Source organism: Asparagus officinalis, chromosome 7 (assembly GCF_001876935.1).
Source record: "Asparagus officinalis chromosome 7, Aspof.V1, whole genome shotgun sequence".
Taxonomy (NCBI): Eukaryota; Viridiplantae; Streptophyta; class Magnoliopsida; order Asparagales; family Asparagaceae; genus Asparagus; species Asparagus officinalis.
Window position 1 is genome coordinate 145,428,282 of NC_033800.1, and position 13,957 is coordinate 145,442,238.

The window sequence follows — 13,957 nt, forward strand, 5'->3', positions numbered from 1 at the left end:
CTATTGTACACTCAATTTTCATTATTATCTAAAGTATTCAAGTATAAAATATTCATGACTTATAGTTTTTCTCTTAGATTAAAAATAAAAAATAACTTTTTTATATACTGAACAAAATATCTCAATTTTAAAGCTCATGCTTAACTTTTTAAGGTCCAAGGGGAACTTATATATGCGGTCTCGCCCCAGTGATCAAAAGTTTCTGGATCCGTCCTATTTTTCTAGGAATAATTAGGTTCTACCAGAAAACAAGCGAGAGTGTATAATTGCGAAGTAGAGAAAAATATGAAGCATGTAAGTGCTAATTAACCAACTTCCAAAATAAAACTATTTTAACATATTCCTCCTTATCCTGATTTGCACTAAAAACTAATAAGTTATTAATTCTGGGTCTCATAATAATATTTTAACAGAATCGAATTCACTCGCTTTCCGTCCGCATCCGGTCCCGTCTTTTCCCAAAACCCTAGTTCTTTTCCCGAGACCCAACGAAATCCCCAAATCTCGCAGAGATCATGCCCGACGTCCAAGCCCTCGTTAACGACTTCGTACTCAAGCTCAAGCGCCGGTATTAACACGCTCCTCCAATCGTCTCGATTTTGGTGAATTTTGATCAGATTAGGTCAATTTTGAATCATTTTTGTGTTCAGTAAGATCGAGGGATCGCATGCGAGCGCGAGGCAGACGGCGGAGCTGCTGCGATCGGTGGTGTCGCATCAGCGGATGCCGCACACTAACCAGGCGGCGGCGCTGATCGATGCCGTCAAGGGCGTCGGCGAGCTGCTCATCGCTGCTAATACTGTGGGTACGCGCTTTCAATTTGCTGGTTTCAATTTACTGCTGTTTTAATTTGGGTTTCTTTGATGCAAGTCCACGAGGAATTGGATAGCTTGCAATTGCTAGCTTTTTAAAGCATTACAGCAAGCGGATTCATCATTGTAGTTTGCGTGTGATTTACCTTGAAGATGTTCAAGGGGCTCTGCCAATTGTTATATAGTTACGCACTAAACATTCGACATGATAAGTAGTGATCGTCGATGAAAGACGAGCTACCGTGTTATAGAACTCCGCGAGCTGCGGAGGTCTTAGTGGAACTAAAGTTGGCATTGGAGGTATCTAAGTTAATGTTTCCCCCCACCTCTTGCAAGAAGATCTGGCATGTATTAGCTTATGATGGCCTTAGGAGTAGTATTCTTTGAAGAGATTTTTTGCAGCTGAAACTAGTAAGCAGTTCTGATGATATTGGTCCTTGGTTTTGGCTTGGTGATTTCTATATATAGCAGTCAATTGCTGAATTTGGGAATGACCATGTAGCATTGTTGATGAAGGATTTGACCAAGCTTTACATTCAGTTATTAATTGGTCAATGCCTTTGTACCTGTTATTGTTGTCGAGTTATTGGCAAAGGAAACTATGAACAATCATGGGAGTGCCTAAAATCCTAATGACCTTGCTCACTGGTGGCGTGAATTTGATTTCATGCAAAATAGGAGAACTACTCCAAAATTCTCTTGAGTAGAAGAATGGGAAGAAAAGCGATTGAGAATTTTGTCAAAAGATGGAAATCTATTCCAATTCACTTCATGAAAGAGACCAAAATTTTTAATGTAGATAGTTAAACTATTGCGTAGCTAATGATCTTCTACTCCTTTTTAACTTCTTGTCGACATGCACAACAAACATCTTGAGGAGATTTCCTTTTTTATTGGTTTAGTAATATTTGTTAATAGATGAAAATACACAAAAATACGGGTTATAGCCATGAAAATTGCGTACTTTAAGGTACGCCTATCAAGGTTTTAAATATCAGATATCATGAAAATATTGCCAAAATTGGATTGAGGATATAGGGGAAGCATCGGGATATGTACTAAACATTGTAGTGTCATACCAAATGATGTGCGTATATAATATAATATCCTAAGATTTAATCTAAACATACTTAATGAAATCTAAGTATACAAAAATGTAAATAATATATGTTTAGGATTACTAACTAATTGTAGAAACTTAATTAGGGAGAATAGTTTAGTAGAATTTGCTAAAAAACTTCATAAGGATGGAATATTTGCTAAAAGACATTGGAGGAAATTTTTAAAAATATATATATTTTGTGACAAGCCATATAAAAGAACATATCTGCCAACATATCAGTTGATATATCAGCCATGTCGAGGATATATTGCTCGAAATTTGTCAAAAAATGGTAAAGCATATTATGACCATATTATTTAGCGGCAGGTAGATATTCCGGCCGATATATTAGATATATTGTGGATATTTAAAACAATGATGCTATTTATTGTCATTTGATCAAAACAGATGAGAAGAACAAAATTGTTGGTTATAGCCCGTGAAAATCGTGAATTTTAAAATAAATAAAAATTGTGGGTTATAACACATAAAATTTACATACTTAAAAGTACTCTAACTATTCACAATTGGGTATTTGATGAAAATGAACAAAATTGTTGTTTATAGCACATTTCATGAATTTTGAAAACGAATGAAAATGGACAAAAAGCAAGTAATAGCCCATGAAAATTGTGAAGTTTGAAGAAAGATAACTTAATTATCATTGGATCGAAATGAACAAAACGGACAAAAATTATGGGTTATAGCTCTTTAAAATTATGAATTTAGAAGTATGTAGGGGTGTCCAAATGGCCCGGCCCGGCCCGGCCTAGTTGGAAAGCCGGGCTCGGGCCGGGCACCGGGTCGGCTCGTTTTTTTTGTTTTTCAAAATTTTTTAAGTTTTTCTTTTCCTTTCAAATTTCAACAAAAAATTACACAAAATTTTAATAAGAAACAATGATATTATTAATCACTTGAAATTACATAAATTATAAATACAAAAAATTAATAAAATTAAAATGATAAAAATAACTTCTTTATTAATAATCAGTAAATCATTTATAATTATAAATTTATTTTGAAATTCGTCGCATCATAATAGATGAGTACATCCCAACTAGGTTGGCACCTACTCACCTATATCACTATCATTTGTAACTATTTCTAAAATAACTTATTACAAATTTTTAGCTAAGAAATAAAAATTATAATTTGATGAATATTGTTTATTCTATATCTATCTGCTAGTCCAAACTCTTTAATTTTATCTTCAATATCAGTCATCTGATCGATGCATTGCGTTTTTTTCTCGTATCTCTGCCAATCTTATAAGCACATCACCGCTTGTACATTATACGGATCTAACGATATCTTGTGATCGTCGATCAAACATCCGACTGTGCTGAAGACGGATTTCGAAGCTACCGTGGAAACCTACACTGTTAGTAGGTCACGAACCATGATGAAAAATATAGGATATGAAACTGTTTCATATACTTTTCACCATTGTAAAATATTTAAACTATTATTTTGATATTTAACTAAAGATGCAGTTAAATATTGATCAATTTTAAAAATCTTCAATGATGATCCAAGTCCAGATCCACCAGTTAGCTCAGCTACCATTGCATATCTATCAAAACTTACACTTTTGTCCCGACTTAAGCTCGAAGAAGCCGAAGCTGTAGACTGATGTGTAGCTACACCATATTTAGCTGTGTACTCATCATATAATCTTTAAAAATAATTTCTAATAGTATTATGATGAGTGGTGACTGTATATAATCTGTCAACCAAACAAAAAATTTAACAAACTTCTAAAGCTAATATCCTTCAAACACGGATCAATAAGAACCCCAAAACAAAAAATTAAAGGAATAAGCCTAAAATATTTATTAAATTTACTTTCCATTTAAAAAATTATATTTCCAAAATAATCATCCATACAATATTTTTTTTTTGAATATTTAAAATTTGTAAAGCAGCTAAAGTAATGATTGGATAATAACAGCCAGATAATAACAGCTAAAGTAATGATTGGATAATAACAGCCAGATAATAACATTGTAGCATCATAAAAAACTTGTAACATCTCTTTTAAATTACAACAGCCAGATAATAACATTGTAGCATCATAAAAAACTTGTAACATCTCTTTTAAATTACTTATAACTGTTCATTCATCTTCAGTTGTTTCATACATGCTACCAGAGCTAGAATTAGAAGTATAAAAAATAATAAAATCATTTATAACTTTTTTATTTTCTAATGCTACACTTAACATTACATAGGTAAAATTCCACCTATGGTCAACATCTTTTGGAATTAGTCTGAGTTTTATATATTTTTTTTACAGAATTATTTTCATCTTCTAATTCTTTGTTCAGAAGCATTATGAGCATAAGTTACTGACCTAACATTTTCTATCATGGATTTAATTTTACTAAATATATTTTAAACAATTAAATTTAAAATATGACAGATACATCTAATATGAAAAAGATCACCATTACATGGCAATGACAAATATATTTTGATAAAATTAATAGCTACATTATTATTATTTGCATTATCTAGTAAAAGAGAAAATATTCTTTCTGAAATTTTTAATTCTAAAAGTTCTTCAATTATTAAAATGTGCAACATTAATACCAGTATGTGATTCTTCAAATGCAATAGAGGAAATAACTCTTTTAAATATTTGCTAATTTTTATCAATCCAGTGTGCTGTAATACATAAATAACTAGTTTGTGCTTTAGATGTTCAAATATCAGAAGTTAAAAAAAAAATTACGGTTTAAACTTTAAAAATAAGAAATTATTTTTTCTTGTTCCTCCTGATAATATTTTAAAATATCACGTTGATAAGTTTGATGAGAATTTTTTTTAAATGCGGGGTAAAAACCATCTGTAAATAAATCTTCAAATTCATCATCTTCTACTAATTTAAAAGGAAGATTTTTAAAAATGATAAACCTGATGACGTATTTCTTGGCTCGGGCTGCGTCATAATTCCAACTACCGAGACTACTAGAAGATGAAGATTGAGAGAGAATAGATTGTCGGATATCACCTTGAGAGGACTGGCCTTTGTTGTGTTTCTCTAAATGACGTTTGAGGTGGTTGGTGTCGTTCTTATGATGAGCTTGGAAAATATGATCGCACAACGCACACTTAGCCTTCTGGGTGAGAAGTCTATCGTGTTCATCCCTGATGACGTCTATCTTTTTGAAAAAATTTCACACATCGGATCTTGGCCTTTTAGGAGCTCATGGTGTAGAATCGTCGCCACCGGATTCAGGATCGACATCAATAGGAGTAGGAGTAGCTGTAGTAGGACTCATTTCCGGAGTTGAGTTTTGCTCTTCATAATCAGATCCGGAAGCCATTTGATTAAAGAATTAGAGAGCTAAAACGATTATTAGAGAGTATTAGAGAGTATAATAGTGTATAAGAGAGTATTAGAGAGAAGTAGATGAGTTTTGGATGAGGAAAACAAATGAAAACCCCTTCTATTTATAGAGGTAGCCCCATAGACAAATGACCGAAATACCCTTATTTTTTTATCGTGACGTTTTGGGGGCAAAACGATCAAAATAGGGCTCGAAATTTGACTGTTGTGGCCGAAAACGATCACTTATGTAACTGTTTTTGCCGGACCGGGCTTATGTGATCGTTTTTGTCGGATCGGGCTGGCCCGACGAACCTAGCCCGACCGTTTTTACGGCCGAGCCGGGCCGGGCGCCGACGAGGCAGTCTGTACCCGGGTCCGAAATCAGGTCTGGCCCGGGTTTTCGGGCCAAACCTGGGCCCAGGCCTTGGGCCCAAATGGACACCCCTAGAAGTATGTCAATTAACTGCTATTAGATAGAAATAGAAAAAAATGGATAAAATTTGTGTTATGGCCCATGAAAAACTTAAATTTTGTTTGAAGAAAGAAAACTTAAGTTGGTTGCTCTAAAGAAATGAAAATGGATAAATATTGTGGTTTATAGCCCATAAAATTGAGAATTTTGAAGTTCTCCAGTTATTTGTTATTGGGTGGAAACATATGAAAAATGTACAAACTTGTAGGTTATGATCCATGAAAATTATGAATTTTTAATTGCCAATGGATCAAAACGAATGAAAATGGATAAATATTGTGGTTAACCCATGAAAATTGTGAATTTTGAAGAAAAAATTAATTGCTATTGGCTTAAAACAAATAAAAATGGACAACAATCGTGGGTTATAGTCCATAAAAATTACGAATTTTGAAGTACGCCGAGAATTTACCTTTGGGTTGAAACAGATGAAAGTGCAAAAAAATATGGGTCATGAGCCGTGAAAATTGTGAATTTTAAAGTACGACAATTAATTATCATGGAGTCGAAACATATAAAAATAGACAAAAATTGTGAGGTATATCCCATGAAAATCATAATTTTTGAATAAGGAAAGAGAAAGTACACTTAAATACCCTATTGTTTACCCAATTTGCAAATAAATACTCTCTATTATAAATAAGTTTATTTAAATACCCTAAAGCTTCTAAAAGTTGCACTTTAGTACCTTTAGTTATGCAATCGTGAGAATTTTACCTCTAAAAATTCTCATGTGACCTATGCTAATTTTTTATCATTCTAACCTTACTATTTATTAAAATTTTGATAGAATTAAGATAGGTTTAATTTTTGATATGTTAAGGCTATCAAAATCCTATTTTATAATAGGATTAGGATAGGTTTAATTTTGATATGTTTAACAATAGATATAACAAAAAATAAGGATTAGAATGTCCTATAAATAGCATGTGGGTGTCGTATGTGAAATCTCGAGGGGAAATTCTCACGTTTGCATAATTGAGAATACTAAAGTGCAACTTTCAGAAAATTTAGGTATTTAAGTGAAACCATTTACTTCGGAGGGTATTTATTTGCAATACTGGGTAAACAATACGGTATTTGCAACATTGGTTTGAAAAAACATAAATGGACAAAAAAGATCATGGTTTATAGTCAATGAAAATTAAAAATTTTTAAGTACTAAAATATTTATCTTAGGGTAGAAAGAGATGAAAGTGAACAAAAAATGCAAAATTTAAAGTTTGCCAATTAATTGGTCAAAACAGATGAAAATGGACAAAAATTATGTAATGTCCATGGAATTTGTGAATTTTAAAGAAAGAAAATTTAATTATCATTAGGTGGAAATAAACAAAAATGAATATTTGTGGGTTATTGTCCATGAAAATTGCAAATTTAAGAGTACGCCAATTAATTGTCCTTGGGTTGAAATAGATAAAAACGAACAAAAATCATGGGTTATATAACCTAAAATTGTGAATTTTGAAGAAAATAACTTAATTGTCATTGGCTCGAAACAAATGAAATTACGAAAAAAATCATGATTTATAGGTAATGTAAATAGCGAATTTTGAAGTGCGCTAATTATTTGCCTTTGGATTGAAACAAATGAAATTGGACAAAATTGTGGGTTATAAGTCGTGAAAATTGCGATTTTTGAAGTAGGCTAATTAATTTACCATTGGATTGAAAAGTTGAAAATGTGAAAAAATATATGAGTTAGAGCCCATGAAAATCATGAAATTTGAAGAAAGAAAACTTAATTGTCATTGACTTGAAGCAAATGAAAATGGGAAAAAATCGTGGTTTATAGCTATAAAAATTGAGAATTTTGAAGTATCCAATTTGTGTATATTGAAGTACGCCTATTAATTGCCACTGGGTTGAAAACATATGAAAATGAATAGTATTGTTGGTTACAGACCATGAAAACTTTGAATTTGAAAACAAACAAAAATGGACAAATCGTAAGTTTTAGCCCATGAAAATTACGAAATTTAAAGCACGTTAAGTAATTGCCAAAAAAGCTAAAAATGAACAAAATTATTGGTCATAATATGTAAGAATCGTGAGTTTTGAAACGAACAAAAATGAACACAAATCGAGTAATATAGCCCATGAAAGCCATGAATTTTGAAGAAAGAAAATTTAATTGCCATTGGGTTGAAACAAACAAAAATGAACGAAAATCATGTGGGTTGTATAACTTTAAAATTACAAATTTTGAAGTACACCGATTAAATGCCTTTTGATTGAAACAGAAGAAAATGGGAAAAGAAATTGTGGGTTATAACCCATGAAAATTGTGAATTTTGAATGAAAACCTTATTCATCTTGGCTTGTGACGAATAAAAATGAACAAATATCGTGGAGCACATGAAAATTGTGAATTTTGAATGAAAAACCTTAATCATCTTGGCTTGTAACGAATAAAAATGAACAAATATCATGGAGCACATGAAAATTGAGAATTTTGGAGTGCGCCCATTATTTTGCATTGGGTTCACTACATATATCTCTGCAATGGATGGCATTACTTATAGACAAGCACATCACTTAATTACCATAGCATCTATGTTTTATGAATCATTCGCTAACCTTTTCCATCACTGTGCTTCCAGTTCTGTTCTGTAATCGGAGGCAGTGGATGGCATTACTTATAGAAAAGCACATTACTTATGGGTTGGGTACTGCTTATATATCTAGCAAGTAGCAACTTATTTTTTTGAGTGGACATAATTCATAGCAGACACTTTTATCATTTTATGGCCCTTAAAGTTTAAACATAATGAACTTTCAGTTTCAACTATGCACTATGATCATAATATGCACTTGACACTTATATGCCCTTCAATTAGGTCACAGATAACTTTATGTTTGGGATGTTATGGAATGGTTCATGTTGGTTGATTATGTAGATTGATAGGCACTTTTATGCCCATCATTAGGTCATGGATAACTTGATATTTGGAATGTTATGGAGTGGCTCATGTTGATTTATAATGACAGAATGATAGGAATAAGTAAGTTATTCTAGGCTTTCTTAATATGTGAATTGTGAAAGATTACATGAAACTGGGGAATGCAGAGCTTGCTGTTGGTAACATTGTCAGGCGTGTTTTGCACATCATCAGAGAGGAAGATCTATCGTCCACTGCAACTGCAATTGGAGGACTCAGCTTGACTGCGGACAGTGATGGTGACTATGAAGCTGAACATGAAGATCATCCAGCTTTGTCAGCTGCATCTCTTGCTGCTTCTGCCAGAAGCACTCTTCGGGCACCCTCTTTACAAACCCTTCTTGAAGATATACCTGATTCAGCTGCTGCTCCTTGTGCTTCTTCATCTGGAGGTGATTCTGAAGGAAGGACCAAATGTAAATTCATGTCTCCTCTCTCTTTAATCCCTGACTGTTAGTTAATTTTTAGCTTTTTTCTGAAGGTTTTTAAAGTTTACTGCAGGCCCCAGATTGGGCGCAAGTTTCCATGATTCAAATTGCAAAACAAATCAATAAGAGTAAATTTCACAAAACCCCCAATATGTTGGGGTGTTTCCCACGAAACCACCAATGCTTTGTTTTTCCACTAAACACCAAAAATGTGTCCCAAATAACCCCCTAAGACAAAAAACTACCCCTTAGAGCCAAAAGAGGAGGGGTGGTGTGGGGGACTATTTCGTTCTTTTTATTATTTTTTTTTGCAAAACAAACCCTCAAGTTAGGCAATTTGCAAATAAACCCTTTCTCTCTTCCTCTTCCCCTCCCCCCCCCCCCCTACGTTTGCAAATCACCTAATGTGCGGTTTTTTTTGGCGAAAAGAATTAATTAAAAGGATAAATAAATGATTTGTTTGGACCATAGATATTGGGAATGTGTGACACTATAGCAAGCCACGACACAGATACAACTGTCTCTAAATGCAATACACTAGCAAATTGGCTCGTGTACCCGTGGCCCGATTTTGAATTTAAATTAGTTAATATTTTGACAGAAAAAACAACCAAACTAAAATCGTACCTTAGTTGCAACTTAGAGAGTTCTTTTACCATTACTGATCCTTTAATTCGACTATTGTAGAAGGTTGTACATTAAGATACTCAGATTCCTATATTTGAAAACAGTACCTGAAGCGTACCACATTCCCTAGCGTACCATATAAGCCTAATCCCCGTCATACCCGATTCCAATTATGTGCCCTACAACACTCCCATTCCTGTTCCATGATCCGGAACGAACTGGGTTCCATGCAACTATGGTTTGGACTAGGGGCATTTTCGTCACTTTGGGAGTTATATGCAAAAAAAATTTGGTGTTTAGTGGGAAAAACAAAGTATGGGGGATTTCGTGAGAAAATGCCCCAAAGTATTGAGAGTTTTTGTGAAATTTATCCAAAAAAAGAATGTAAACCGCACAAGTACATTCGAATGACTTTGGATATCATATGTTTTTCCTTTCCTTATACAGCAGCCGAGAAGAGTTCGAGAAGCAAGAAGTTAAAGGGTGATGTTATCGAGGCTATCAATGAATTGATTCAAGACATTGATACTTGCCATGAACAGATTTCAGAACAAGCAGTTGAGCATATTCATCAAAAGTATTCTTTATGGCTCTTTCACAAACAGTTCACTCTGTTTAAGCCACTTGCCCACATTAAATCACACTCTTTATTTTGTTGTTAAGAAGCATGATGCTCTTCATCTTTTTTGTTAGGGAGCATGCATGTGAGGTCTGGATTAATATTTTTTTGTTTTTGTTATATTCATATAAAGTATTTTATCTATGGTTTAGCCATTGACATAGTTCGCTTTGTTTAAGCTTAATGTCCCCACTAAAGTACATTCTTCATACTTGTTAAGTGTCCTTAAATATGATACAATACATTATATACCCTTGTATCCGTAGTTATTCACATATGAGTTATCCATATCGCGGTTTCATATCTGTACAAACTTATGACTAGATTTCATTGTCCCTCCCAGCGAGATGATATTAACGTTGGGCCGTTCCAGAACAGTCAAGGAGTTCCTATGTGCAGCGAAAGACAAGAAACGATCTTTTCGGGTATTTGTTGCGGAGGGTGCCCCAAGGTCTGCTCAATATTTCTATTTATTATTGATATGAGCTAGATTTTTTTCACCTTGCGTGTTTGTATTCATCTTTAACTTCTGTACATTTCATATCATGATGTGCCAATTGTGTATGTCAGGTATCAAGGGCATGTTCTTGCGAAAGAGCTGGTTGGAAAAGGTTTACAGACCACTATTATTCCTGATTCTGCAGTTTTTGCGATGATTTCTAGAGTGAATATGGTAAGTCGAAACATTTTCTTTTGCTGCATAAATTTTCTCAGTTCTGATTTGGAAATTTTTATTTGTAGGTCATTGTTGGAGCCCATGCGATCATGGCTAATGGTGGAGTCATAGCACCCGTTGGTATTAATATGGTCGCGCTCGCCGCTCAAAGGCATGCTGTACCTTTTGTTGTTCTTGCTGGTAGTCACAAGGTTAGTTATCACAGATTCACAGCCATGCTGAAAAGGAGATATAACCAATGGAAAGTATCGAAAAGTCCTTTCTAAATTCAGTACCCTTGCTTCTCACAATTGCTGGAAGAACTTATATCATTTTTTGCTTGCCACATATTTTATTTGTATGTCTTTTCACTTTTCAGTTTATTCTGATGTTATATATTGCTGAATTATGTCCTGTAGTTTTGATTTTTTTTAATAATTGTCCATAATATGGCAGTTATGCCCTTTGTATCCACATAATCCAGAAGTTCTGCTGAATGATCTGAAATCACCGTCGGAGCTGCTGGATTTCGGAGAATTTTCAGATTGTATGGATTTTGGTACTATGGGTGGTTCTCCTCTTCTTCATATTGTTAACCCCGCATTTGATTATGTTCCACCAAAGCTTGTCAGCCTTTTCATTACTGACAGGTGAGATATCTAGTTAGTTCATTTTTAATACCGGTTGTGAATCTCTTATGGATTTCTAAGTCGTTTCTTATTCTATTTTCATAACTTCAATTGTAGTGTTTAAAATTGATATATATCTCTTTTGGAAAATGAACAAATAGCTGTGTGATATCAATATCATATGTTTTCAAATGTGATGAATCTCTTGTAACTATCTTATCATGCATCTTTATCATTATTTTGGTAACGTGTTTGTAAAGCATTTACAGTATCGTATATATTGCTGCATTTTCCCCCCACTGTGTATCTAATGCTCTTCAATTCTTTTCGCAGAGGAGGGCATAATCCATCCTACATGTACCGGCTTATATCAGATTATTACTCTGCTGATGATTTGGTGGTGAAGCGGAGATCAACATCTTAAAATGTGGAAAAATCAAACTTCACATGCATAATATATATATGGTACATTTTCTTTTCTGCTGAGTAATTCATATCCAGTTTCTTATTGACTTGGATTTTTATCAGTTCATATAAATGACAGGAGCCTTGTAGCTGAGAATCGGCATGAGATATTTTATGGTCCTGTATCAAGTGAAAAGCATAATGTCCCTAGTTTTTTTAGTTCGAAGGCTGTGTTTCAGGTAATGGTGATTGTTTTGAAATTCAATTTGGTGCTGAGGCTGAATTTTTTTTGAGGTTTTCTACAAGATATAGGGTGTATCATAGGAGAAAATTCTGAAGCACCATTTTATGCAATAAGCCAATAAGGACTAAAATAATCTGTAACCATGTCGTCTTGAGATCATCATGATTAATCCTGTTGATGGTTGAAGAGCATAAAATATATTCCGTTTTTTTAATGAAATATATATGGTCTTCATATACTACACATTGTGGTGACAACCGAGTGCATATATTGTGCTTAGTTTACATCAAGCATTGTAACAGCTCAAAATTCCACATCTTAAGCGAGCTGAAGTGTTAAGAACAGTGCTCATGGATTTATTTATGATTTATGATTATGTAACCAGAGCCCGGAGTTTAGCTGTTTTTTATTCATTAGAATTTTCACAAGTAATGATGATGCATTTGCGCATTTCAACAGTATACTTGTATCTTTTCTACATCCGAGCGAAAAGCATCATCATTACTTGTGAAAATCTAATGCATAGCTGTATTCTTCTTTCCAAAAGAATAAAATAGGAAAATAGAATTCATGAAATTTTTTGACGTTAATTAATTTCGATTGGATCAAAGTTGTCTAAACAAATAATCAACATGAAAATTATATGTAATATTAGCGAATGGGAGGATCCGATTCTGCGTAATAGTCAGCCGTTGTTTCTTGTATTGACCAGGTCAACCCTTTCCTCCTATCCATTTACTTCTTTCTATTCTTAGCTTCTCCCTTCCCTTTCGGGCCTCTCCCTCCCAAACCAAAAAAAAATTAGTAACGAGACAAAAGGTAAACTAAACCCTCTTCCCCAAAAAAATCCTTGATGAGAAAATGAAAAAAGAAAAAAAGAAAAAGATCGGCGCAAAACAAGAATCAAAAGAAAGAGACTTTAAAAGAAAACACAGAGACCAAAACCAAAGAAAAAGATCAAAGTAAACCGAGAAAATCATCATAAAAACTCCATGCGCTCAAACAAAGAATGCAAACATCCAACGTCTCCGGCACCATTCTCCTCCTCTTCCTCCTCCTCCCCTTCTCCATTTCCGACTCGCCGGCGGAGGATGCACAAAGCCTAATCCAATTCAAGTCTTCCTTTGTCGTCCCGGACCCCGACCCTCTCGCCGCCTGGTCTCCGGCCTCTTCTCCCTGCAACCCCAAAAGCCTGTGGCCGGGTGTCATCTGTGACAAGAACTCCATCACCGGCCTCCGCCTCGCTGGCCTCAAACTCTCTGGCGCCTCCATCAACGTCGAACCCCTCCGACCCCTCACCGCCCTCCGTTCCATTTCTCTAGACAACAACGCCCTCTCCGGACCCATCCCCGCATTCTCCCTCCTCGACAGCCTCAAATCCATCTACCTCTCCAACAACAAATTCTCCGGTGACATCCCCGACGACTACTTCGCCAACATGGACCACCTGAAAAAGTTCTGGGTTGATGGCAACGCCTTGACTGGTAAAATCCCATCGTCCATCTCCAAAGCCGTCACGCTCATCGAGCTTCAGCTCCAGAACAATCAATTCTCCGGCGAGCTACCGGATATTAGCATATCGTCTTTAACAAGCTTCAACGTCTCCGGCAATACCCTCACAGGAAAAATCCCGGACGAATTGTCCAAGAAGTTCAAGGCTGAGTCATTTGCTGGAAACCCTGGCCTCT

General features: G+C 34.7%; 2 protein-coding genes across 3 annotated transcripts in view; both read left to right on the top strand.

Moving 5' to 3' along the window:
• LOC109848890 (translation initiation factor eIF-2B subunit beta-like) lies at positions 421-12,510 on the top strand. 2 transcript variants are annotated; one of them, XM_020418607.1, is made up of 10 exons: positions 421-568; positions 651-805; positions 8,791-9,078; positions 10,165-10,294; positions 10,680-10,787; positions 10,907-11,009; positions 11,078-11,203; positions 11,448-11,641; positions 11,954-12,085; positions 12,165-12,510. In XM_020418607.1, the coding sequence occupies exons 1-9, from the start codon at positions 516-518 to the stop codon at positions 12,042-12,044; spliced, it is 1,248 nt and encodes a 415-aa protein (XP_020274196.1). In that variant the 5' UTR covers positions 421-515; the 3' UTR covers positions 12,045-12,085; positions 12,165-12,510. The 2 variants fall into 2 exon arrangements, with proteins under 2 accessions (XP_020274196.1, XP_020274197.1); XM_020418608.1 differs by having other exon boundaries at positions 429-568; positions 651-801; positions 8,837-9,078.
• Positions 13,200-13,957, top strand: part of LOC109847917 (pollen receptor-like kinase 3) — a gene marked incomplete at its 3' end in the record, with an annotated part of 1,757 nt that continues 999 nt past the window's right edge. The window contains exon 1 of the mRNA XM_020417150.1: positions 13,200-13,951. Within this exon, the coding sequence (XP_020272739.1) occupies positions 13,279-13,951 (673 nt within the window). The remainder of the gene's footprint in view (positions 13,952-13,957) is intronic.